The 24,727-nt window shown below is 36.5% G+C and overlaps 1 protein-coding gene and 1 long non-coding RNA gene across 4 annotated transcripts in view; one reads left to right on the forward strand and one right to left on the reverse strand.

Annotated features, from left to right (window-relative positions):
• ARAP2 (ArfGAP with RhoGAP domain, ankyrin repeat and PH domain 2) overlaps positions 1 to 24,727 on the forward strand; it is a 190,273-nt gene that overhangs the window by 123,913 nt on the left and 41,633 nt on the right. Inside the window, exons 23-27 of one of the 2 annotated variants that reach the window (XM_045997333.1) lie at positions 4,520 to 4,667; positions 6,166 to 6,234; positions 8,674 to 8,748; positions 11,725 to 11,842; positions 20,778 to 20,906. In XM_045997333.1, the coding sequence (XP_045853289.1) occupies positions 4,520 to 4,667; positions 6,166 to 6,234; positions 8,674 to 8,748; positions 11,725 to 11,842; positions 20,778 to 20,906 (539 nt within the window). The remainder of the gene's footprint in view (positions 1 to 4,519; positions 4,668 to 6,165; positions 6,235 to 8,673; positions 8,749 to 11,724; positions 11,843 to 20,777; positions 20,907 to 24,727) is intronic. The other variant, XM_045997334.1, reaches the window with a different exon arrangement.
• LOC123936764 overlaps positions 16,841 to 24,727 on the reverse strand; it is a 32,274-nt gene continuing 24,387 nt past the window's right edge. For both annotated transcript variants that reach the window (XR_006817387.1, XR_006817386.1), the window contains exons 2-4: positions 17,891 to 17,979; positions 17,354 to 17,473; positions 16,841 to 16,917 (exon numbers count right to left, since the gene is read on the reverse strand). This is a non-coding gene — a long non-coding RNA (uncharacterized LOC123936764). The remainder of the gene's footprint in view (positions 16,918 to 17,353; positions 17,474 to 17,890; positions 17,980 to 24,727) is intronic.

Genomic DNA, 24,727 nt, shown 5'->3' on the forward strand with positions numbered 1-24,727 from the left:
ATGAGGAGTTTAAGAAAGAAATGAACAAAGAAAAAAAAGACACACGCACAAAAAATGCCAGATTCTTAAATACAGAGAACAGCTGGTGGTTACCAGAGTAGGTGGGCAGGAGGATGAGTGAAGAAAATGGTTTTAAAATGAAATTCCCAGTGAACTATCACTTTAGTGTTTCTTTCTGTCACTAAGGCCTGTTTCAGATAAATAGCATATGGAAAATTTCTTAAATGAATTAGAAATAATCAGGTGCAGCATCCCCCAGATGAATCCAATGCATAAGCACAAACTTTCTTGAAACTCATATAAGAGGGAAGCTGGAGAAGAGAAGGAAGTACAGAGACCAGAATTCTCTAGGATGCCTCTGTCGGGGATCATAGTATTTTCTCATGGTGGACTCTACAGAAACGTTTAATTCTTCATTATGAATTTGTATCTAACTGGTAATTCCAGCATTTTAATGTCAGACTGTTGGTTAGAGGAGAACATTTTAGAAATCAAATATTTTCTATGTCAAGGTGTGTAGTTTCCTCCCTTTGGGAGGAGAGGAAGAATTAATAGTTCCTTCAAAAGTGGGATCTCTGAAGGATGAGGAATGTTTGGGGGGGAAAAAAAAACTTCAGGGTGCCTGGGTGGCTCAGTGGATTAAAGCCTCTGCCGTCAGCTCAGGTCATGATCCCGGAGTCCTGGGATCGAGCCCCACATTGGGCTTTCTGCTCAGCCGCCAGCCTGCTTCCCCCCTCTCACTCCGCCTGCCTCTCTACCTACTTGTGATCTCTCTCTGTCAAATAAATAAATAAAATCTTAAAAAAAAAAAATTCTCCATTGAAATGAAAGGCTGGTTTGTTTTGCTGTCTGCAAGAATTGCTACAGAACTTTGACAAATGCGAATATGGTTTAAGGAATTATCATTGTAGCCACAATCCTTCCTGCACGGATGCAGGACTCTATTGAATGAATTTTGGTGAAGTTGGATTCTACTAAAACTACCTTATTTGAGGTCTACATTCAGAAATTCTTCGCAAATTTCTTTTTTTGTTATGTTTCTTTTCCCACTACCACTTCTCATACATGTAAACTTCATTTCTGTAAAACTGATTTTCTTATGACACCATACAAGTGTAGTGTGTATGTTATATAGTCCTATCCCTAAAGAGACATTGGAACAGGTTTTTCTTCAAATACTTTAGTGTATGACTGGGTTGCTACAGTTCATTAAGTTAACATTTTAAACATTGATTTATACTTAATTTTTCTTAAAATCTGTTGATTGAGAGAGAGTGGGCACACTTCTTGGGGTGGGTGGAGGGGGGAGAGAGTTAAGGAGAATCTAAAGCAGACTCCCTGCTTAGTGTAGAAACCTGATGTGGGGCATGATCCCCAACCCTGAGATCATGACCTGAGCCAAAACCAAGAGTCAGATACTTAACCAAATGAGCCACCCAGGTGGTTAAGAATCTTAAAATTCTTAGTTCCGATTTGAATTGAGATCATGAGTTCCTGTCCTCCGCCCTCCCTCCTTTTCTTCAACTGACATATATTTCAACTGGCTATATTTTAGTGCCTACTATGTACAAAACAGTACCTATTAACATTCCATGTGAACAGAAATATTTGGTAATAATACATAAAGACAAAAAATCTTAAAGTCCACTGTTCCGAACTGAGTATCTGGATGTCCAAGTGAACGCCCAGGGGTGCTGCAGGGCATTTTGTATTTTTTAGGGAAAAAACAGCAACATTGGGACAACTTTTAAAATAAAGAATTTTAGCATAGGCAGGAGGATTGAGTAATTTGTCGTGGGTTGACATCCAGGGGATGCTTCACATCTAAAGGGGTATGTGAAAAGAAGATAAGTACAAGAAATGAGTGGAGGATATTTTCTGGCAAACAGGTATGCTAGGGGATCAGCTGGTTTGTTCCTGGCCAGCAGGTGGTTGTGAAAGGCTCAGGGGGTCATGTAAAAACATTTAGATTTTATTCCTTTAGGTAATAAAGAGTGACCAAATCCATTTACGGACAATAACCCGTGAATGGGATTGACTGGGAAGAGGTTAGAGCAGATGCAGAGAAACGAATCAGGAAACCGTTTCCTTGGGCTTCTAATGAGAAGGGCTGAGTGAGAAGAGACTCAGTGGGCAGACTGGGAATACTTGGGAATGACAGTGTGTGGGGCAGAGAAATAAAGGAAGGGGAGGAAAATATCCTAGGGCGGACTTTATGCCAGAAACGAAGGCAGCTGCAGAAATGGAAGAGGAGAGAGGTAAAGACTAGCAAAGAGGTGTTCTATGGCAGAAGGAAGTCTCACAGAAGGCAGGAACGTTTGATAGAGTTGTCAGAAGTTTGAGAGGTCGATTTGGATAAGGTCAGGTTGATTTAGCATTTAATTCCATCCCTGCCCGGGATTACGGATGGCTTCCTCCATGACTAACATTTACTTAATTCCATTCACCAGATATTTATTACATGCTCCAGGGTGATTAAAGCAAGAGTCCCTGATGGGGCGATGCTTCGATTCTAGTAGCACAGGCAGACCAGCAGATAAATTTTCCAGATGTTTATAATTTAGTGTGATAAAAGTACAGAAGTGGTTTTGAGAGGGATGTCCACAGTTATTATACCCCCCCCCCACTAACTTGCCATTCCTTTTGCATCTTATAAATCACACATGATGATTACATTTGCTCTGTCTCTGCTGTGCAATTTGGTATTTTATTCCGAGTTTCCTACATCATCATATATATATATTCCTGTCACCTTTTACTCTTTTTTGTAACTACAAGAATCTGCTTTTTATAGACCAGGGTACCTACCTTAGTCTTGTTTTATTCCTTTGATACAACTGGTCTCCTTTTTTTAGTATATATTTTTAAATTTACAGATGTAATTAGACAATTGAGCAGAGTCCTATTATATATAGTCAGTGACACATATCAACAGATACCTCCATCTGTGTATCACTTATGGTTATCATCTGTGCATTTTTATCAATGTAAATTTCCTCTTGCTGGGGTTACACATGTAGTATTATTTAAATCACTTTGCACTTAATGTTTGTGAATATATTTTACCCTTGAACAATGCAGGATTTAGGGGCACTGCTCCCGGACGCAGTTGAAAATCCACATATAACTTCTGACTCCTCACCTCTGAACTTAACTACTAATAAGCCCACTGTTGGCCAGAAGCCTTACCAGTAACATACATAGTCAGTTAACATGCGCTATATGTGACAGACGTGTTACATACTATATTCTTACAGTCAGGGTTAGAAGTCATGAAACATTTATATTTGTGGAAATATAATTTTTTTTTATAGATTCCATTTATTTATTTGACAGAGAGAGATCACAAGTAGACAGAGAGGCAGGCAGAGAGAGAAGGAAGCAGGCTCGCTGCTGAGCAGAGAGCCCGATGCGGGACTCGATCCCAGGACCCTGAGATCATGACCTGAGCCGAAGGCAGCAGCTTAACCCACTGAGCCACCCAGGCGCCCCTATAAATTTTTTTTTATTTGTACTGTATTTGTGGGAAAGAATCCACTTGGAAGTGGACCCACACAGTTCCAATTGTGTTGTTCAAAGATCACATCACGGTACTTTCAGGGCTTTCTGTAAAACCCACATGTTGTAGCCTCTTCGTGGGGAGAGTTGACTCCTCTGTTTGTGTCTGTTCATTGCAAAAAGCCGTTCTTAATAATATCCAAGAAAAGTATAATTGTATTTTTAAATTAAGTGTTTTCATTTTGAGAGATAATATCCAATTCTGAATAACCAGACAAACACATGCTGTCAAGTATTTTCTCACCTGATTTGCCCTTCCTGGAAAACTCAGCTTAGCCTTGAAGAACCATGAATTTGGGGGCACCTGGGTGGCTCAGTGGTTAAAGCCTCTGCCTTCGGCTCGGGTCATGATCTCGGGGTCCTGGGATCGAGCCCCACATCGGGCTCTCTGCTCGCAGGGAGCCTGCTTCCTCCTCTCTCTCTCTGCCTGCCTCTTTGCTTGCCAGATCTCTGTCTGTGTCAAATAAATAAATAAAATCTTTAAAAAAAAAAAAAAAAAAAAAAAGAACCATGAATTTGGAACTCTCTCCTAAATGCTTCCCAATTCACCTTTCCTGCCTTGTTTCCTGCTTACCTACTGCCCCCTAGTCCCTCTTTCATTTATGCTTCAGTCCCTCTGGTCATTTTCCGCTACTGTGCAAGCACATCTTTATGCCTTAGCTGCAGGTTGCACCATATCTGGAATTACTAGAATATGGTGGGTCCCTCCTCCAATCAGCAAACAAGTACTGCTTTGTAACTTGTAATTGTATCTTCTTTTAGTTTTTTTCTTATGTTCTTAACTAGACTGTAAACTACTTAGAACAAAGAACCACATTTTTCTTTAAATCACCACCATACCTGTTACATCAGACACCTTCAGTATGTGTGTGCTAAATAATGATAAATGGTTATTGTGACTAAAGTTCTATGAAATTTTCAAAAGAAGTGTGTGGTAATGAGCTGTGCTTTTCTCTAACAGGGTTCAGAAATGCTCAGAAATCAATCACATGAATGCGCATAATTTGGCCTTGGTCTTTTCATCCTGTTTGTTTCAAACTAAGGGACAAACTAGTGAAGAAGTGAATGTAATCGAGGACTTAATTAATAATTATGTTGAGATATTTGAGGTAAATATTTTATATCCTGACCTTGTTAAAATAGTTTTGATATTACTGTTGGCAAATTTAAAAATACATTTTAGGATGTTTATAATCAAGTCTTTATGAATATCTAAAAATAAAGGATAATTATATGATTTTTAATACATTAGATACAACTAGCCTTTTAAGCTATAGCCATTCCTTTACATTTGGCTTCTTTGAAAGCCCTCTGGTATCTTTTGGACAGAATATTTCAATTTATGATGTTTCTGTTTTGTTTTTGTTTTTCTTTTTCTTTTTCTCTTCAGTATGTGCATGCAGTAAGTGTGTCTGTTCAGAGGTGTGAAATTATGAATTTCACAAACTTGGCAATAAATACCAGGCTGATAAATTCTGTAATTGAATGCATTTTAGTGTTTTCTTTTAATTGTGTCTGAGTTAGAAATAAAAAACCCTGAAATAATTATCATGTGGTTTTTACTAAGTTAACTGTTCTAATTATTTGACTTTCAATTGGCTATTTTATGAAGTCAGTATATTCATGTTTCATCAGAAAACTGTCAGAATAAGGATGATTTCTTAGTTGAAAGAAGTAAAAATAGAGGAAGTAAGCCCAGGATTTGAATATAATGGATCTGAGTCAGAGGTCCTGTTCAATCACCTAATTACCACGGCATCTTAATTACCACTGGCATGGCTGTCATTTAACCTTTGGGGCACTCTTAAATAGTGCTGTATAAGACTTCTTGTTTTCCAGGGTTATGGATATGTTAGTTGAAATCAAGTGGGTTAATGTAATAGGTTATTATATGTAGACTTCTTACATTCTTAATGTAAGTGATCACAAGATTCTTTAGCCAAGGGAAAGAAACTTTTTTAATAAAATAAAAACACACAGTTTGTATCTTAATTTATGTAGGAAAGGACACCAAAGTTGTTGGGTTCTCTTTGCTCTTTGATCTCTTTTTAATTTTCTTTTTATATGTGTCCACTGTTTTTGATCAACAGCAGCTTCTTCGCAATAATTCTGATGCTGGAAAATGAAAGAATTTGGGAAAAAATGTGTGGCTTTATGTGCTCTCTTTATTTTCTATTTTTGTACTGTTACATAAATAAAAAATCAAATGCTTATCTTCATAGTTTTGCTAATTCCAACTTGAAGTGGTGGAAATTTCATATGCACTTAATGAGCATTTCAGTTTGAGACTTGAATGTTGTCTCTCAACCTGCATAAACTCTAGCAAATCATTCATCAGCCCCTTGCTTATTAAATTGCTTAGTGATATAGCTTCCGTTGGTGGAATCCACAGCTTGAAGTGATGTCATCATAAAATGCTCTGAACTTTATGGGGCTCTGTTATGTTGGCTTTATTTCTGCCCTAGTTGTGTGGGCCCGTGCTGATTAAGATGGCCATTCTCATTTATTTTTAAATTGTTGGTCTTTAAATTCCTGAAGAGTTATGTGAGGATGAGTACCATAACTCCTTGTATTTTATTAGAATATCCCAAATTATATTTTAAACAGGTTAAAGAAGACCAAGTCAAACAAATGGACATAGAAAATAGCTTTATTACCAAGTGGAAAGACACTCAAGTGAGTAGTATTAGTTAGATCTCCAAAGAATTAAAAAAAATAATAAAATAAAACCACAAAAAACAAAAACTTCTGTTGTAAGTAAAGATGTTTGTTGTATTTATTTTTAAGTTCCTATATGAAGCAAAGTAAAAGTAATGGGGGAAAAAAAAAACCTAGATAAAATAGTTGCATAATTCTGCAGCAGGATGCTTATGTGCAAAATGCCAAAGTATGTTAAAATAAATTTTTCAAAATACAGAGGGAAAAATCATTATTAATCTTATTAATGCCCTTTGTAAAATCAATTTTATTTACAAATGCACTATTAAAAATGCCAGTGGATTTCAAAGGAAGCCTTTAAAGCCAAAAAGATACTAGAGTAAATTGAAAACTCAGCTCTATAATGATTGTTTCCATTATGATTTTGAAAATATAAATTATTTCTTCTATGCTTTTGCTCTGCATGCTCTCCGATGATTACATTAGTGGAATGTTTCTAATGTCATCTTTGTCACATATGCTAATTTATGTCTTAAACTGACTATTTTCTAAATCTTCTTTTGCTTTCTTCGGTTGCGTGTGTTCAGGTTGCACAGCAGTTTTCCAACGTACCTTGCCTTGTTTGATGAACATTCGTTAGACTTTCTTAAAATTCATATTTAATCTTCTAATCACTTTGAATTATAGTGGATTCAGGTTACCAATGTAAATAATATCCATAGGTCAAATATATCCTGTTTATAGATATACTCAGAGAATGAGGCAGATGCTTCCTTATTAGTCGACTCTACATTTACCTTATTCCTGAAATATTAGAGAAGTCATGGAACAATTCCATAGCAAGGAGGGAAGGAAAAGCTTCATTTCTAGTACCCAAGGTCCCTGAGTACTAGTACTGTGATAGAGTACTTACCTAAGAAAGCATCTCCTCCATTTTGACCCTAAGTATTAATGCAGCTTTTAGAGGAGTTAATCATAACACTAAAAAACCTGGCTCCTTATCAGTTCTCTTGAATTACTGCTTTTTAGGGAGTTTTAGTCATGAAATAAAGGGTTGTGTGAGTCCAAGGGATAATCTTTGGCAGCATAACCTATGTTGTTATTAGATAAAGTATGAGTGTCCTTCTGCATTTTTCTTTTATATTCATATTACAGTAATGAGTCTTGGCTGTTTTTTAATTAAGTCCGTAAGTAGAAGAAAAGAATTGTCTATAAAACAGAGTAATTGGACCAGAAAAGTGGAAGACTTTGAAAAAACCTGTTTTTCTCTAATCCATTGAAAACTCTGCTATGGTGTTTTTTCCTGACAGTCTCCATGTCTTATCCCTGTTTGAATTTCTCAGTTATTCTTGTTTCTGCTTCTCTCTATGAGTCCTTTGTGTTTGCGTTTTTAATTTTTAAAATGTGTCCTTCCTGGAGAGTTGTTTATGCAAACACAGTGAAAAATAGAAATGTCAACTGTATCTTTTCTCCCCTTGAATTTTTGTGTAGCATCGAAAGTGAGGAAGAAAAATTGGAAATAAGCTTTTCTAAGTCTCTACTGCCAGTATAATTAAGAACTTCCTCAAAGTACATTTTTAATGTTTTCCTCACTAATTTCTTCATCAGGTTTTATTTTTAGGCAAATTGATCTTTGGGATGATTGTTTCTCCAATATGATCATTTTTTTTTTAAATTGGGAGATACTATTTCTAAGTGGTTACGTAACTTAAGGCAGTTTCTGAAAAAAGCTGCTCAAAATATTTTTCATAGATTCATTTGGTTTTTCGTTACCCTTTTCCACATTATACTGTCGATGTTCATAGAGATATATTATGGTTTTTATTTTCTGGATTGTCTCTTCACTTAATATGTCTGCTGGGATATAATAGTGACCCAAATATTGGAACACTAAATGGTTGGCTAACAATAATTAAAATAAAAATTTATCTTTTCATCTACTTTATTCTTTTACTTCACTTTTTTTTTCTTTGCTAAATATATTTTCTCTATTTTTAGTTTTAATATAGCTCCAACCTAATTTATCCTCAAATGTCATTTTTGGACGTATCTCTTTGAAAATTTAGCAACTCCTTTTTTCCCTTTTTATTATTGGTATTGTACCCACACTGTGGCTTAGAGCAAGTTACATATGGATCATTTTCGCTTCTCATTTTGTTTATACTATTAACACACATGGCGATGGCTCTTACAACTTCTGTTGTTGACGTCAGCATATTCCTTCTCATTGTAGCCAAATTCATTATTTTACTAAGAATATAAGAGTATTCAGGACATTAAACTCTTGATTAAGAGATGAAAAAAAAATGGCCATTTGTGTAGATTCCTTCTCAGCTGCATCTGGAAAATGGGTATTATTATGCTATCAACAGGCTCATTTCACTATTATGAAATATTTGGCTTTGTGTCTTAAGTGTCATACTTATATTTGCTGTTTTCACATTTGCCCCTTTCTAGGTTTCCCAGGCTGGAGATTTGTTAATTGAAGTGTATGTAGAAAGGAAGGAACCTGACTGCAGTATTATAATTCGGGTGAGTCCTAATGATGTATGTAAAGAGTACTTTTGGAAGTTGCAAGTATTAATATGCATTAATTTGTATATCTTGAATTTTCCATTATTTCTCATATTTTACCTGTCCAGTTCAAAAAACGACTGATTGATAGGATTCACATTTTATTCCAGTATCCTCCAGAAAGTCCATGTTTTAGTCATTTGAAAAGAGAACATCTTAGGTGCTTTACGTTATGGTTAAGATTTTCTGTAGGTTCTAGGGAAAAAACTGACCTCAAATACTTGTTCCTCCCCCTTTGTAGTATCTTAGCATTAGGCAAGTTAACTTACTCTGAGTTGCAATCATCTCACCTATAAAATGAGGAAAATTAAAGTATTTACATCATATCATTAATGTGAGTCCTCAACAGGATACTGCTTATAAAACACTTAGCAAATTGCTTGGCACATAAGTGTTTAATAAATAATCGATACTACTAGTCCTATATTATTTTTATTATTTATTAATGGTCTTCCACTCTTGTATTCTAGACTAACTTTCTATCTTCCAATTGATTTGAATATTGGAGAACTCGTCTTTTTTGAGAATATGAATCTTTTTTTTTCTTTTTTTCTGAATTAAAAGGGTCCTTCTTATTCTCCTCTTCTGTATTTCGTCAGCCTTAGGGAGAGTAACAGTGATAATTCAGATTCCTACTCAGTTAAGACTACATTCTCTGTGTGAGGAAGACATTCTGCCATCTAAAGTCCAACGTTTAAATAGAGTCTTATATCATTCTGGACTTTAGTTTTGTTAAATATATTGTAATATTCATTTATATTTTTTAATGATTCCATATTGTGTCTGTGTGGCACTGGTTAACTCACTTGCAACATGGAGTGAACTACTACGGTCATAAGTCCCTAAGAGCAGGAGCCTTGCCACTCATTGGCCACATCAAATTTCTTATGCTGAACGTGGTATGCTGATAATAGGGGACACAAGCAAGTAGTACAGATAATCAGCACAAGTTCATCACTAATGCTAGAAGAGGTATTCAAAACACATGACTTAGCTCCACATACACACTCTTTAGTAGCTCATTTTAATTTTATCTTACTGACAAGACCATAATACAAATTACTAAAATTGAGCAAAATTCTTAAGTATATGCATATAAAGGACTGTCAGTTTCACCTTTAACAACCCCAAATTCTCTTTATTTTTTATTTTTATTTTTTTAATGATTTTATTTATTTATTTGACAGAGAGAGTGAGAAAGGGAATACAAGCAGGGGGAGTGGGGAAAGGAGAAGCAGGCTTCCTGCTGAGCAGGGAGCCTGAGGCAGGCTGCATCCCAGGACTCTGGGATCATGACCTGAGCAACAGGCAGATGCTTAACAACTGAGCCACCCAGGCCCCTCCAAATTTTATTTAAAAACATAACAAAAACCATGTAAAAATAATTATTAACATTTTTTTTCATGCTTCAGACTTTAGAAAACTCTTCAGTTATATTGATTTCAGCTGGTCATTACCTCGGCCCCAGGAGGCCAGTGAAGCAAGTAATGTCTCAAGTTCACATGAATACAAACTGGGAATTAAATAAGTGTTAAAGGCAGAACACATACCTTGACCATCATATTCCTAACCTGATGATCATCATACTGATTTGTATATTCTTTGGAGTAATAATTTCCAAAGCATGCTTTGGGTAGTTCTAGTAGTTCTGGGGGTTCCCTGTCCTTGGGAGTCTTCTGGGATAAGGGATGGAGTTCCAGTTTTCCATTCCTTGGTCAACCTCCTTCACAGTTTAGTGTCTTAGTAATTTATTATTTTAAGAAAGGGTTATGCTTCTTAAAAAAATGTTAAAGCCATTCAGGTGAGCAGCATTATGGAAATGATTCAGCCAATGTTTCTACTACTAAAAGTTTTCCAATTTTCCCAGATGGTGAGTTTTTATTCTTTAAAGATTATATTTCACTGGGCTTTTAAAAAGAGAAACCAGTAGACGTTATTATATCATTCATACATTCTGAAGAGTCCTACACATTCCACAAAGTCCAGAAGAGAGACCGTAGATGCTACCTGTAAGAAAGTGTGTTTTATGTTACTTACATAAGTGTGAACACTTTTGCTTATGATTGGTACTGGACAGGAGAAATGGTAATGAGCACATTCCCTTTTGAAGAACTTTTTAAATAGGTACATACTTTCACTGAAAATGTGCAAACTAGGTTGCAGTTGCAGTATCCCAGTGTTTAAAACATCTTCTGTTTGTTTAGCATTAGAACTAAATTCATATTGAAGAAAGTCGCTTGCTTTTGTCTAGTATGCCTTTAAGAACGGTTAAAAAAAATTAAAAAAAAAAAAAAAAGAAACCAGTCAGAATTCCCTAAAGTCCCTGAAGAAGATGGTGTGGTTATGCCATGGCCTGAGGCTTTGGGACTCTTGTGGAACTGGCCCCAGGGCTGGCACAGCAGACTCTGCCCTCTGCCCTGAAATCCCGGCTCCAGCTTGCTCCCGTATCCCACCATCTGTTACTGGCACGGCAGGGCACACCACAGCCCACTAAAACCCTGGAGCTTTTTGGCATGGTAGACAGCAGTCGATTGTGTATCATTCAGGGCCCAGACCGAATAAACCAAACCACTGTGAACTCTTGATTACTGAACTGATGAGTGAAAATTTTTAGTCCTGGAATACCATTAGATTCTTTGTCTGGTGAATCCTTCCTTGAGTGATCTAATGGCTCACTAAGTGAGAAAAAAAAATCCTTCCTGATTATGTCTTTACTGTAATATCTTTTTGCACTCACATTAAAATGTATTCTAGTTTATGGAGAAGAACTGAACAGGCTGTTTTTTCTCTGTGCTTAGAGAAGCTAGGTAAGCATACTAAGTAAGAAACTTGGAGCATCATAAGTTGGTGGATGGGGTGAGTACTGTCGGTGCTGTCATGAGGTGACTTCTGTGTGTGACATACATTCTTGAAGGAATTTCGCCTCTCCTACAGATATCTCCTGTGATGGAAGCAGAGGAATTAACTAATGATATATTAGCAATAAAAAATATAATTCCTATGAAAGGTGATATCTGGGCCACATTTGAAGTCATTGAAAATGAAGAGCTAGGTAAGTGATTTTCATGCTAAGATTCTTAAATTCCTTATAGTGTGAAGAAGTGCTATTTTTGTGACAAGTCGTTACACACGTGTTTTTTAAAGATTAACATCTCATTTTGAATTCCCTTCTACCTCCGTGCATGTGTTAATATGTTATTGCCACTTGAGAGTGCCCTCCTATGGTTTTACTCATCTTGATAATTATTTTCTTGACTATAAAAATATAGTGCAAAGCATTAGGCATCTATGTTGCTGTTTTATGAAATAGGCCTTTGTTTATAAGGATAAGCAGTTTGATTTGTAACCATATTTTATATGGCCACCCACCTTATTCCTATATAGTACTCTTTTAACAAAAACAGAATGTTAATTTAAAAGATTAATATTTTAAAGATTTTTTTTTTTTTAAGATTTTATTTATTTATTTGACAGAGAGAGATCACAAGTAGACAGAGAGGCAGGCAGAGAGAGAGAGGGAAGCAGGCTCGCCGCCGAGCAGAGAGCCCGATATGGGACTCGATCCCAGGACCCTGAGATCATGACCCAAGCCGAAGGCAGCGGCCCAACCCACTGAGCCACCCAGGCGCCCTAAAAGATTAATATTTTAAAAAACAATTTGTTTTAAGCTGAGTGGAAGCTTATTTATTTATTTATTTTATTATTATTATTATTATTTTTTTTTTTTTTTGGCTTTTTCCCTGTCCTCTGTCTTCAGTGGAGTGGATCAGATATTTTGTCATCTTTTATCTCAGAGACGGAAGGATGGAGAGAGCTTTTAAAACACCTTGACTACCCCAGTAGTCAAATGCTGAATAAGCTTTACATTCTAATGACACTATTTGGTTGTAAAGACCTCTAGGAGGAAAAAAAAAAGAAAGATGCAGAATGTCTTTGTACCTTGACCATCTGTCTAGCTGATACCTACTAAGGTCTTGGGACCCTTTCAAGTATAGTTGTCAAACTGCCAAAAGTAAAATCTTGCCACCTGCAAGCTCAAGATAAAAATTAAAATTCAACATCAAAATACCCCATCGTGTATCATTAGGAATTTGCAGTCAATGTTAGAATGAAATGAGATGTCAGATACTTTGTCTTTCATTAGTTAATCTTGATGTTTTCATATCTTTTTATAGTGCATGATTCTTTAAAAATCTAATTTGTATTAAAAAGTACATTTTTAAATAGTCGTTGTCAAGAGTCCATGACTCCCATGCTTTGATTTGGTTCACACTGTGTGTCTCCCCATACTCAGTCACTCCATTTACCGGAGATGGCCTAGTGGATGATCACTATGAACGCCTCCCCCAGCCCAGCTTCCAAGCCCACTTGATTTGGTTCAGGCTTTACTTGTCCTTTCTGTAGAGTTTATTGTTAATTACGATTCCCTTTCCTTTTGAAGGTCTTCACTCTGTTTGACACTGCATGGATTCTCCAACCTGGCTCTCTAATCATTTTATCTCATTTGTCAGTTCTTCTCGGTCTATCCCTTTATTGGTAGGTTTCTACTGACCCAATCTCCTTTGCCATTTTTACTTATTTAACATGTTCTTTATAGATAACCCCTTCCTTCTTTGTACTTGCCTAACGAGCTGGTGTTTCCCCAATGCGTCTTTATTCTCCCCCATCTGGGCCAACAGTTGAACTCCTCTAAAATCCATACTAAGCGTTCCTTTGCTCTTTGTCTTACCTTATAGTGCCCATCACATGGATTTATATTTGTCTCTTGGGAGCTCCTCGGAAGGAAGGGGGATCTTTCTTTTTTCTATCTCTGGTGTCTGGCATAGTGCCTTGGACATATTTGCCAGATGATTAAAATCTACTGAACAAGTGAAGCACAGTCTTTGCATTACTGTAGGTATACGGATGGTGCAGACTTTTGCTTTTTTGTTGTTTCAATTTAGGGAAAGGGGGTAGGTCACTCTTCATCATATTTGTGAGTAAAAGATAACTATTACTGCCAAAAGTATCTTTCTAAAATTACAAATAAAATCATATTGTTCCATTGTTTGAAACCCTTTCCTTATTTCCTCATTGCCTCTCCCTCAGTATTCAAATAACCTCAAATAACCTTTCCTCCATGATGATGTTTAGATCAACATAGTTCTTCTCACTGGACTTTTTCTAATTACTAGTTTATCATCTATAATACTGCACATTATCTAACTTGTAGAATAGTAGTGTGTATATATCTGGCTCTGCTAGATCCTATTTTTTTTTTAGGACATTTACCATGTTTTTTAGACCCTTATATGTGTCACTACCTCTAGTATAATGCATTGATGTGGAATATACCCCACAAATATCTTGTTAACTGAGATGGAACAAAAATAGATGCATTCTGAACCTGAGTGACTTGACTTGGACTGTTGCTCTTTGGATTAGACGTATCAAAATGTGGAAGGTACATGGAGTGATTTCTGCTTACAGATTAGGAATCACTAGGAGATCTCACGGCCAAGCTTAGCTCTTAGACAGCTGATTGTTTACTATATGCTTCTGTTCCTGTTGTTTTTATTTGGAGATCAGTCACGGATTTGGGGGTAGCCATCCTCTCCCCACTACTCTCTCTCAAGGATTGAATCAAAGCAGATTCCTATGTCATATCATTGGAGCTCTGTGCCTTTGGGCATTGGCGTTCCTGACTGAGAGGAGTGAGCAGAATGAATGATAGATAGGAATTATATAGCTAGAAGAGAGATTTCAGTATATCTGGAAACATTGTTGCTGAATTTCTCTTGGAAAATGGGGTTGCTTACATTGAAAGTGACTCAGTATCAACTTGCATATGACAATTAGTACATCACAAATGTAACATTGGATTGTTTTTTTGTTTGTTTGTTTTTTGGCTTAATTAATAAAGTTTTAAAGAGAATATAAAAAAAACTTAGACCTCAAGTTGTTTGGATTCACAAATTTCTAAATATGTAATCAAAGGAACACCCCCACACACCAAGAAAAACATTTGATGGAGTTAAGAATTCAGATTGTGGAGGCCAAGAAAATTAAGGCCATCCCACCTCAGGTTTAGCCTTAGCATAAGTACAACCATCTTAGGTCTGGCAGCCATCTCAGACCCCTGTGCCCAAGGGCTGAACTTTCCCCCACCCTGCTTTAGTAACCCCCACCCTGTTTTGGTTTCAGGAAGCCCCACCCTGCTTTAGTTTCAGAGACCCCCACCCTGCTTTGGTTCCAGGAATCCCCACCCTGCTTTAGTAACAGGAACCCATAAATACCCCTGCCTTAACTAAGCTCCGGGTCCAAGTCCCTACTCTGCTGTGTTGGGTATGCTTGGGCCCAAGCTTAAGCTTGTCAAATAAGCCCTCGTGTGTTTGCATTGGTGCTTGGCTCCTTGGTCGTCTCTCGTCTCTCGGACGCGAAAACTCGGGCATAACAAGATTTGGCATGGTTTTAATATTTGTCCACTCATTAAGTAGAATTCACTGGAAGAGAAAGCTAAGATCACTTTTACTGCTTCTAAGGGAGCGACGCTAGGAGAGCAGCAGAGGCGCCTGTGATTGTGCTGGCTTACTGAAGCAGATGGGAACCTGTGCGCTCGCCTGACCTTCTGAAATGTTAAAAGCTTTATTTCTAGTAACTTGCAGGGAAGAGAAAGTGAAATATAAAAAGAAGATAAAAGTGAAGGCGTTGGTAGTCACAAGATTGTAGCTGATGGGAAGAATGTCAGCAGGTAATTGCTGCTTTTTCAAATGTAAATATAAAATCCCCCCAAGTAACAAAGTAACCAAAAATAAATAGATAGCTAGATAGGTAAATAGGTAAGTAAGTGAATCAGAAGTGCTGGGTTTTTTTTTTTTTTAAGGTGTCAGTAAATTTTAAAGCAATAGTTTTCTACCCTAACTTATCCAGTGCCCTTTTTTATAATAATTATTTTGTAATGTTCCTTTTACCCTTCTGAGATAATTTATTATGCTTACTTTTTTTTTAAGATTTTATTTTATTTTATTTTATTTTTTTGACAGAGAGAAACACATGGAGGGAAGCAATAGAAGCAGGGGGAGTGGGAGAGGGAGAAGTAGACTACCCACTGAGGAGGGAGCCTATAGGGGGCCCCATCCTAAGATGCTGGGATCATGACCTGAGCTGAAGGCAGAGGCTTAAGCTTAATGACTGAGCCACCCAGGTGCCCCTATTATACTTACTTATAAGCAAATTAATATATTTCCCTAATTATATAAAAATGACAGGAAAATATATATTGTGTAAATGCTCAGACACTCCTAGATGGCTGAGGATAATGAACATAGATTCTTAAACCTATAAATGGAATTACCATGGATGCGACAGCTACAACACAGACCAAAGCATGTCCATTTGTGACTCATGTATCATTGGCATCATTACTGTCATTGGTGAAATACTGTCTTAGTCCATTTGGGCTATTCTAACCATTCTGTAGCCTGGGGGCTTATGAACAGTAGAAATTATTTTTCACAGTTCTGGAGGCTGGGAAGTTTCACAAGATCAAGGTGCCAGCAGATTCAGTGTCTGGTGAGAGCCTGCTTCCAGCTTCATAGAAGGCTGTCTTTTCCCCGTGTTCTCACATGGTGGAAGGGAGCTCTTTGGGGTCTCACTTATTTTAAAAGGGCACTAACCCCACTCATGAGGGCTTTGTGCCCATGACCTCCAAAATGCCTACCTTCTAATACTGTCACATCAGAGATTAGGTTCTGACAAAGAGTCATCTTGTTTTGCTTTTATGGTAGTCAGATTGATGGGAAAATGTCATATTAAAACCATGTAAATATTTTGAGAATTTATATGTAAAGTTGTTAGACTCTAGGCTCAATTTATGAATTGGTTTTCCCTCTAAATGAATGTCTGGTGGGACATTTGAAATTTGTACTGGATAAAGAAAAGTCATTCTTTGTCTCATTCTTTGAAAGATGCAAGCATACTTAACCCCTGCTGCCAGTCACTAAGACAAGCTGAAAGAGAAGCTGTAGGAGAAGGTACTGCCTTCATCTAGAGCTAACCTTCTCAGGTATGCTCTTAGTATAACGTTTTGTCTTAAAACTGAAGCTGTCCTCTGCAGATGCAGTCCCATATCTTCAGTGCCCTCCCCTGCTGAAAAAAAAAAAAAGTAAATAAACAAATAAATAACCACCCTGGGGGCCTCATTTGAGTAGGCTCCTGCACTGAGAAGTTCAAGTTTGGGAAGCAGTTCTGTTCTCAGAAGCATCACCACAAAGTGTTTTCTTGTTTCTTCCTCATAGTTACTGTGATGCAGAAGATCTGTTCTTTTTTTTTTTTTAAAGATTTTATTTATTTATTTGACAGATCACAAGTAGGCAGAGAGGCAGGCAGAGAGAGAGAGAGAGGGAAGCGGGCTCCCTGCTGAGCAGAGAGCCCCACGCGGAACTCGATCCCAGGACCCCGAGATCATGACCCGAGCCGAAGGCAGCGGCCCAACCCACTGAGCCACCCAGGTGCCCCAGATCTGTTCATTTTTGATCAAGATTCTTTCCAGCCCCTCTCCTGATAATACAGAAAGTGCTCTCACCCTCTGAGTGTGGACAGGACAGAGCAAAACTTGCATAGCTCTTAGGATTCAACTACTGAGGGAATCATCGTTGTTTCAGGAAATCCTATGTCATTTCTGCCAGAAATTTAAGGACAGCACCTGTTATTTGGAGTGGACAATGGGTTGTTCTTTATTTAACAAGGGAGGCCAGGTTATTCTCTGAACCTGATTTTCAGATATTGATAATGTGATTTACCTCGCTAAATAAATAACCTTTTGTTCTCAAGTAACATTTTCTTCTCAAGTAACTACACTGAATTTTCAGCAATATTTAAGCTATAGATAGTATGCAGCTGAGTTATTTCTAGTAATGCCCTAATGCCAGATGACGTGCATCCCATATAATCTATCATGACAGATGGTTGCAAATGGAACGATAAATACAAACTTATTTATTTGTAGGAATTTATATTCCAGCAATGTTTAATGTCTCACTTGTTCCCGCCTCCTATCTCTTCAGGTGGATTTTAATGCCATTTTATAAAGGTAGCATTTGATAGACTAATAAATACTTACCTTTTTATCTCATGCTTCAGCTCTTGCTTTTATGTAGGAACTTAGATCTTCAGGATTTTCATTCTTCTAAAGTATTTCATACTGTGATACTGATGAGAAAAACATACTTGACAAATTTTTGGCAAATTTGTATTTCTGTATCTATGGTGTCAGTTATACTGTGATTTCAGTATAACTAAGAACACTTTAGATCTATAGTATCTACTTGTAGCAGCGACCCTCTTTAATACAAATGTTCTGATACTCAGAAGTCTTATTACCAATTTAATCTTGTAAGAAGGAAGAAGGAGCTTTTATTTCACTCCAAATACTGTTTTCCAGTTAGCAATAGAATTCTCATTTCTAAGCCAGCTGTGGTTTCATCAGTTTCCCTGAGTGCAGGATGTCGAAACTTTCTTGGTATTATTTCCTAACCATCTTCTCACCAAGGATAAGCAAGATACCTTGTTTGGTCCTCAAAAATATCTTAGCAAGTTGATGCTTTTTTCCCCCAAATTACATGTGAGAAGATCATTTTGTGGGACTTTACACAGTTTCCCAAAATAAAACTGAAGTGTGGTATTTAAAAATATTGGGCTTAAAAGTGAGGTAGATTTGAGGTTCAAATCTTTGTTCTTCCCTTGAACCAGCTAGGGTTTGACTTTAGGCAAGTTGGCTCTGATCTTTGGGTTTCTTTACATGTAAAATATGAATGATACCTAATAAAGTGTGCTGAGCAGATTAAAAGTGATTATGTATAATATCTGATTCATAGTTATTCCAGAAATGGCAACTGCTAATTGTATCAGTGGTGTCCCAGAGATTGCAAGTAGTAGAACCAAGGATTCGGTAATGCCAAATGTAAAGAGAGTGCTCATTCTATTACTAGTCGTTTTTTTTTTTTTTTTTTTTTAATACAGTTAATTCTAATTATAGCCTCCATTAATAGAAGACAATCATTTATGGAGTAATCAAAAATCGAATTTATAACTTGGGCAGTTTATGGGAAATTATTATTTTTGTCAAACCTTTCAGAAAATTACTGGAATTAGTGGTGCCTGGGTGGCTCAGTTGGTTAAACATTTGTCTTCAGTTCAGGTTATGATCTCAGGGTCCTGGGATCTAACCCCAGTCTGGCTTCTTGCATCTCTCTCCCTCTGCCCCTACCCCCAGCTCATGCTCGCTTGCTCTCTCTTACTCAAATAAATAAAATCTTTTTTAAAAAATTACTTGAAGAAAAATGGAATCGATAAAGCACAGAAGATTTTGTCTGATTTTACAAAGAATTGTTTGCTGATTCATTTAAAATATTTTCTATTAATTATAGGCCACCAGAGAAATTCATGAGATACTTTATTCCTTGAGTATTTATTGAACGTCTATAATGTACTTATCAGTCTGCTATGTACAAAGGATATATTTGTAAATAAAAGGCAGATTCGCCTTTAAGATGTATGGCTTAGTAGCTCATTTTTGTTGTTTTGTGTGTGTGTGTGTGTGTGTTTGGTAATTGCTGTCATCATACTGAGTAGGCTTGCTCCAATAAGCATAGAATTCAGGCTGAATTTCCTCATACTGAACAGTAAGCACAAATCTGTTTCTTTAAACTGGAATCAGAAAAATGTATTTTCTTTTTCTGTGGACCTAAGATTATTGATAAGTTCTGGAATGCTGTGGTCATAGCAGGGGAGATCAGGATTAAGGAGGATGTGATATATTTGGTCATTTTACTTTTGATTTTATCACCAATTAAAATATCATGGTTCCTATATGAGTATGATGCTTTTGACATGCTCTTTCTTGTTTGTCATTAGCATTCTTACTTCAACTGAAAATGAAAAGCCAGAATGCTATGCTCTTTGTATTTAGGAAGGGATGAAAGAGTTGGATTGACTTATACATGGCTATGATCCTGAGAAGGCCGCATCAGCATCTTTATGTTAAAGCTGATGTTCTTGCTATTTCAATCATGCCATTCTCAGGGTACTGTGAAAAGTTTTGAATTTCCTTTTTTTCCGAGCATATGTTTCTGCTCTAACATTTTATTAACTGATTGCCTTATTTTGATCAGGAAAAAACCTTCTATGAAGCTTTGATTGTAATTGAAAAACCAGGTGTTTTTCACTCTATGCTAAAAATTTGTGATATATTTAAAAATATGATTGCCTAAAACAAAACATATGGATGAGTATTTATCAAGGAGAAATCTGTAAGATGTCATTAACTTCTTCATTTTAGACTATCGTATCAATAGTTACTATATGATATTGCCACATAATATTTCTGATTGATATTTTTACTAATAGACATAAATGACTTAGTATTTTATGATTCTTTTCATCTATTCTCTGTTGAAGGCATATTTTATAAATTCATATTAATTGACTGATATTTTCAGCTCTAAATTGTTCATTGGTATTGATCAGAAATTATAGCATGCTAATCATGTTGGGATAAACAAAGGTTATTACTTACTACTGAACAAAATTAACTTTGCTAGTCCTTTTACAGTTAATTACTTGCATATGCAAATAGCTTTCCATAAGCAAACCAGAATGTTACCTGAATTAAAAAGAAGATGGGATAAGAAACTAGTTTCTTTTACAAAAGGGTAGCATTATTTCTGAGATTTTATCTAAAGGATAGTACCTCTGATTTTTTTTTCCAAAAGCTGAGTAACAGATATCCCTGCACAGATTCATTTATACAATAAATTAAATTTCATCATATGCTTAATGGTGTTCTACGTGTTAAGGTCTCTTATATGTAGTCGTAGCATTGTTATTGTATAACATAAGATGTGGTCATATTTTTTGTTGCGTACAGATCTATTTTAAAGGATTTTTAAAAATTTGTAAAAACTGATCATTTTTTTTTTTTCAATTTGATTTGGTTTTATTTTTTGCAGAACGTCCTCTTCACTACACAGAAAATGTGTTGGAACAGGTGCTTCGGTGGAGTTCATTATCTGAACCTGGCTCTGCTTATCTTGTGGTGAGGAGATTCTTAACCATCGATACAATTAAACACTATAATGGTAGGTGTTGTTATTTCACATTGCAACTACAGTTGAAACTTCAAGTGGCTAAAGGATACTGATCATGGCATAAGTATTATGTAATAATGTAAAAAAAATGGGAAACTAAATACAGAATCCACTTGATGCAGTATTGGAGGATTGGAAGGAGAATATATGGACAGGAGTCCCAACTGCCGTATTCAGACTTTCCTGGAAAGTAGCATTCTGCTAATAGTTGGCTAATTTGACAGTCCCAAGTTAAGGTTTTTATAATGAATGGTTTCTATTTTTAAAAGGACTTTTGCAGTACTTAATGTGTTTTTCTAAGTTTTAAATAGATGGTGATTCTTCTTGAATTATGTTTCCATTTGAAAGTTCTCTGGGCATTCAAGAAATGCAAGTTATACAAGCTCTGAGACTGAGTGGTTATTGTTAATTCCCACTTATTTTGGGGTGATTTGTGGGCAAAAAAAAAAAAAAAGAAAGTAAAGAAAAAGGGAAGTACAAAATGTTATACTTCCAATAAGTATACTTGCCATCCAGTTAGGAGAAGACCTATACACATGTAAGGTTAAATAAGTTAGCTAGGACAAGGGAAACATGCCAGCCAGTCTCTGAACCCTTGTGAACTATCAGAGAACTTTTATTTTCAAATTGATTCTTCTGTTATTAACTGACAAATGAGAGAAAAGAATTTCTGCCGGCGCTCTACATAAACTAACTCCGAAAGCAAAGAATTTAAGTTTTATAAGATAAAATTTACTACAGTTTTGCAATTGATATTAATAATGACTGTTACTATCTATCTATCACATATCATTAACTGAACTTTGTACCTAACAAAACTCATTTCAAGTTGTTTAAAATTTCCAAATGGGGAAAGAGAAGTACAGAGAAATGAAGCAATTTGTCCCAGATCATGCAGTTACTAAATATTGGATTTGAGAACAGATTGGTCTGTCTTCTAATTTTATATATATGTACAGCTCTTAAATGCTATAAACCTGCTTAGAAGGATTTCAGGCTCTCCAGCTAATAGCCGTAGATCAGTAAGCTCTTAATTGTACCATAGCTAATATGATGCATTCCTGATTTCATGGTAGTGTCCTAGCACTAGGATAGACTGGAACAGCAGAAGTTGATTTCTCACGGTCTGGAGGCCAGAAGTCTGAGGTGAAGGTGCTAGCATGGTCGAATTCTGCTGAGAGCCTTCTTCAGGATGCAGACTCCCTTTTCTATCTCCTCACAGGGTGGAGAGCAAGGAAAGGCAGCAAGCTCTGTTGTGACTCTTAGTATGATGCTAGTCCTCTGGGAGCACTCCACCCACTGACCTCATCTAATCCCACTTCCCTTCCTAAAGGCCCCACCAGGAGGTAGGGTTTCAACATAAGAACTCTGGAGAACACAAAAACATTCAGTCTATCACGTGTCCTTTATATCGCAAATATCTGTCCTGCATCTTGTATACTTACCTGAGAGCATTTTGACAGAAGGCAAGCAGTGTAACAACTTATGTGTCATTCTGGTCTTACATCTAAACAGGTATTTTCTTCTCGCTGGAGAAATTTAGCCTTTTAGAAACCATTATTTTATTTTAAATTCTTTTATTATAACTGTATATGTTTTTGACCACATACCCACACCTCTTCGGGATTGCAGCAGAAATTTTCTCTAGTCCTACAGAGGTGACATGATATAGAGCAGTAGTTCTCAGGTGGGTTCTCTTTTTGTTCCCCTGGGGACATTTGGCAATGTCTGTAGACATTTCTGAATCACAGCTAAATACAGTGATGTTTCTGGTGTTTAGTGAGTAGGGACCGGAGATGCTGTTAATCATCCTATAAAACATAAGACAGCTCTTCACAAGAATTATTTGGCTCCAAATGTCAGGGTTGCCAATGTTGAGAATTTCCCATTTAGATAATCTGTGAAATCTGTTCTAGCTCCTAAATTCTCTTATTTCATGTTGACACTGAGATGAAGAAATAGTATCAAGCTTATGAACCAAGACCTGTCCACATTATGAAATATATATAATAGGTTCTCATGGTTTCTTTTCTTTTAGAAAATCATTTTTTCAGGTACATTTTAATTTTTCTGGTGAGAATTTTTCTTTTCCTTTTCCAAGTATTCTTCTGAAATGTGTCTAATTTACCATGTTACAGAATACTTGAAACCCATACCTAGACATAGTACCTTAGGTCTTGTTTGAATGCTAGTGGATTGGCAGATGAATGAAAACAGACAAGAATAAGATCTTAAAAAGGCTGTGATATAAAAGAAAGTTTTGTGCAGGTAGGGGCGGGGGATAACCAATGCAAGAATACTATTACGTGCCCTTGGTCTTTAATGAAAAAAACAAGAGCATACACATTGAGCTGGTTGAGAGCACTCACATCTGAGTAGAATCCTTAAGGTTGCTTACGGACCCAGAGAAATGGTAGAGTTGGAAACTGCGCTGGCTCTGTCTGTAACTGGGTCAGAAGATTAGGTGTCAGCCTGATGCCCGCGTATTCCTGCGTGTCCTCTTCATGGGTTTGGGAGTGTGTCCTTCTGGTATGAAAGTCATCGGGCTTTTGTAAGGTATAGACAAAACATCTGTATAAAAAATGGAGAGCCCAAGCAGTGGAAAGCAGGCTCAAATGATAGGATCAGGGATTTGAAGGAAACATTCTCTAGGGTAAAATGTCAGCAAACTTTTGTGTTGCTCTCCCATCTCTTTCGTTCCTCTGATGGGGTGGGAGCCATAAAACACATGCCTGTGCCCTGCCCTGTCCCTTCCTCTGGTTTCCAAGTGAGTATCCAAATTGTAATTATAGTTTCTGTAGTTCTTTCTACCAGGAAATTATTTCTCTTTGCATGGAAAAAAAAGTCAGGTATTAGAGTAACACCAACAGCGAATAGATTAATTGGACCATTTCATATTAGTAGTTAATGTATTTTTGGTCAAAAATAGGAGTGCCGATGCAGTAAATATTTTAAGAACTTTTTTTTTTATCTTCTAGGTGATAAAATTTTTATAATTTTTTTTTAATTAGAGCTTGATTTATATTCAGATTGTCAAAGCAAAATAATCTCTTTCATTATGGTTTGCTCTGCATCTTTGTGAATTTAAGATTGTCATTTTAAAGCAACTACGCATTTTTTTAAATCAATTTCTTAGGTCATGATTTGTTTTCCGTATAATTCTATCTTGCAGTAACCTGGAGTTTATAAATACTTCTTTTGGCGTATATTTGGTGATAGATTTTAGGTTGGTTAGATATTCAGTCTACTTTGTCTCTGTCTTGGCAAATGTCTCCTAAATCAATCACAGTGACCACCTACTCCAGAATCATTGCTCCGTTCATTACATCCACTGCTCCTTAAAATTGGGATCTAAAAGGAAAGGAATGAAAGTAAATCAGATGTGATTTCTCTGTCAGTTTGTTAGCAGAAAAACTGGAATCATCTCAGAAATACATTGCTCTTCATGACAGAAAAGGAATAATGTGAAGGGTTTTTCTTTCTTAACATTTTCTTACTTTAACCTGGGGAGCAAGTGGAAATTAGCAGAATTTGAAACAAGGGTGGTTGGTTGCAACCACATTTTTTTCTCAGTAACAAATAGCTAATGTTTTAACATTTTGTCAAGATAAAAAGTAGTACTATCTGTGTTTTTCCATACTTGATGTCTAGTTGCCTCAGATGTTACTATCTGCCTACCTGTCCCTATCTCTGTTCCTGTGTGTGTGTGTGTGTTTGAGTTTGTATATATACATGACTTGCACTCCATTAATTGAATTTTTCTGATTTATATAACAAATCACAAGCATATACTTTTTTACATTACATTTTCA

This window comes from Meles meles, chromosome 2 (assembly GCF_922984935.1).
Source record: "Meles meles chromosome 2, mMelMel3.1 paternal haplotype, whole genome shotgun sequence".
In the NCBI taxonomy this organism is placed as follows: domain Eukaryota; kingdom Metazoa; phylum Chordata; class Mammalia; order Carnivora; family Mustelidae; genus Meles; species Meles meles.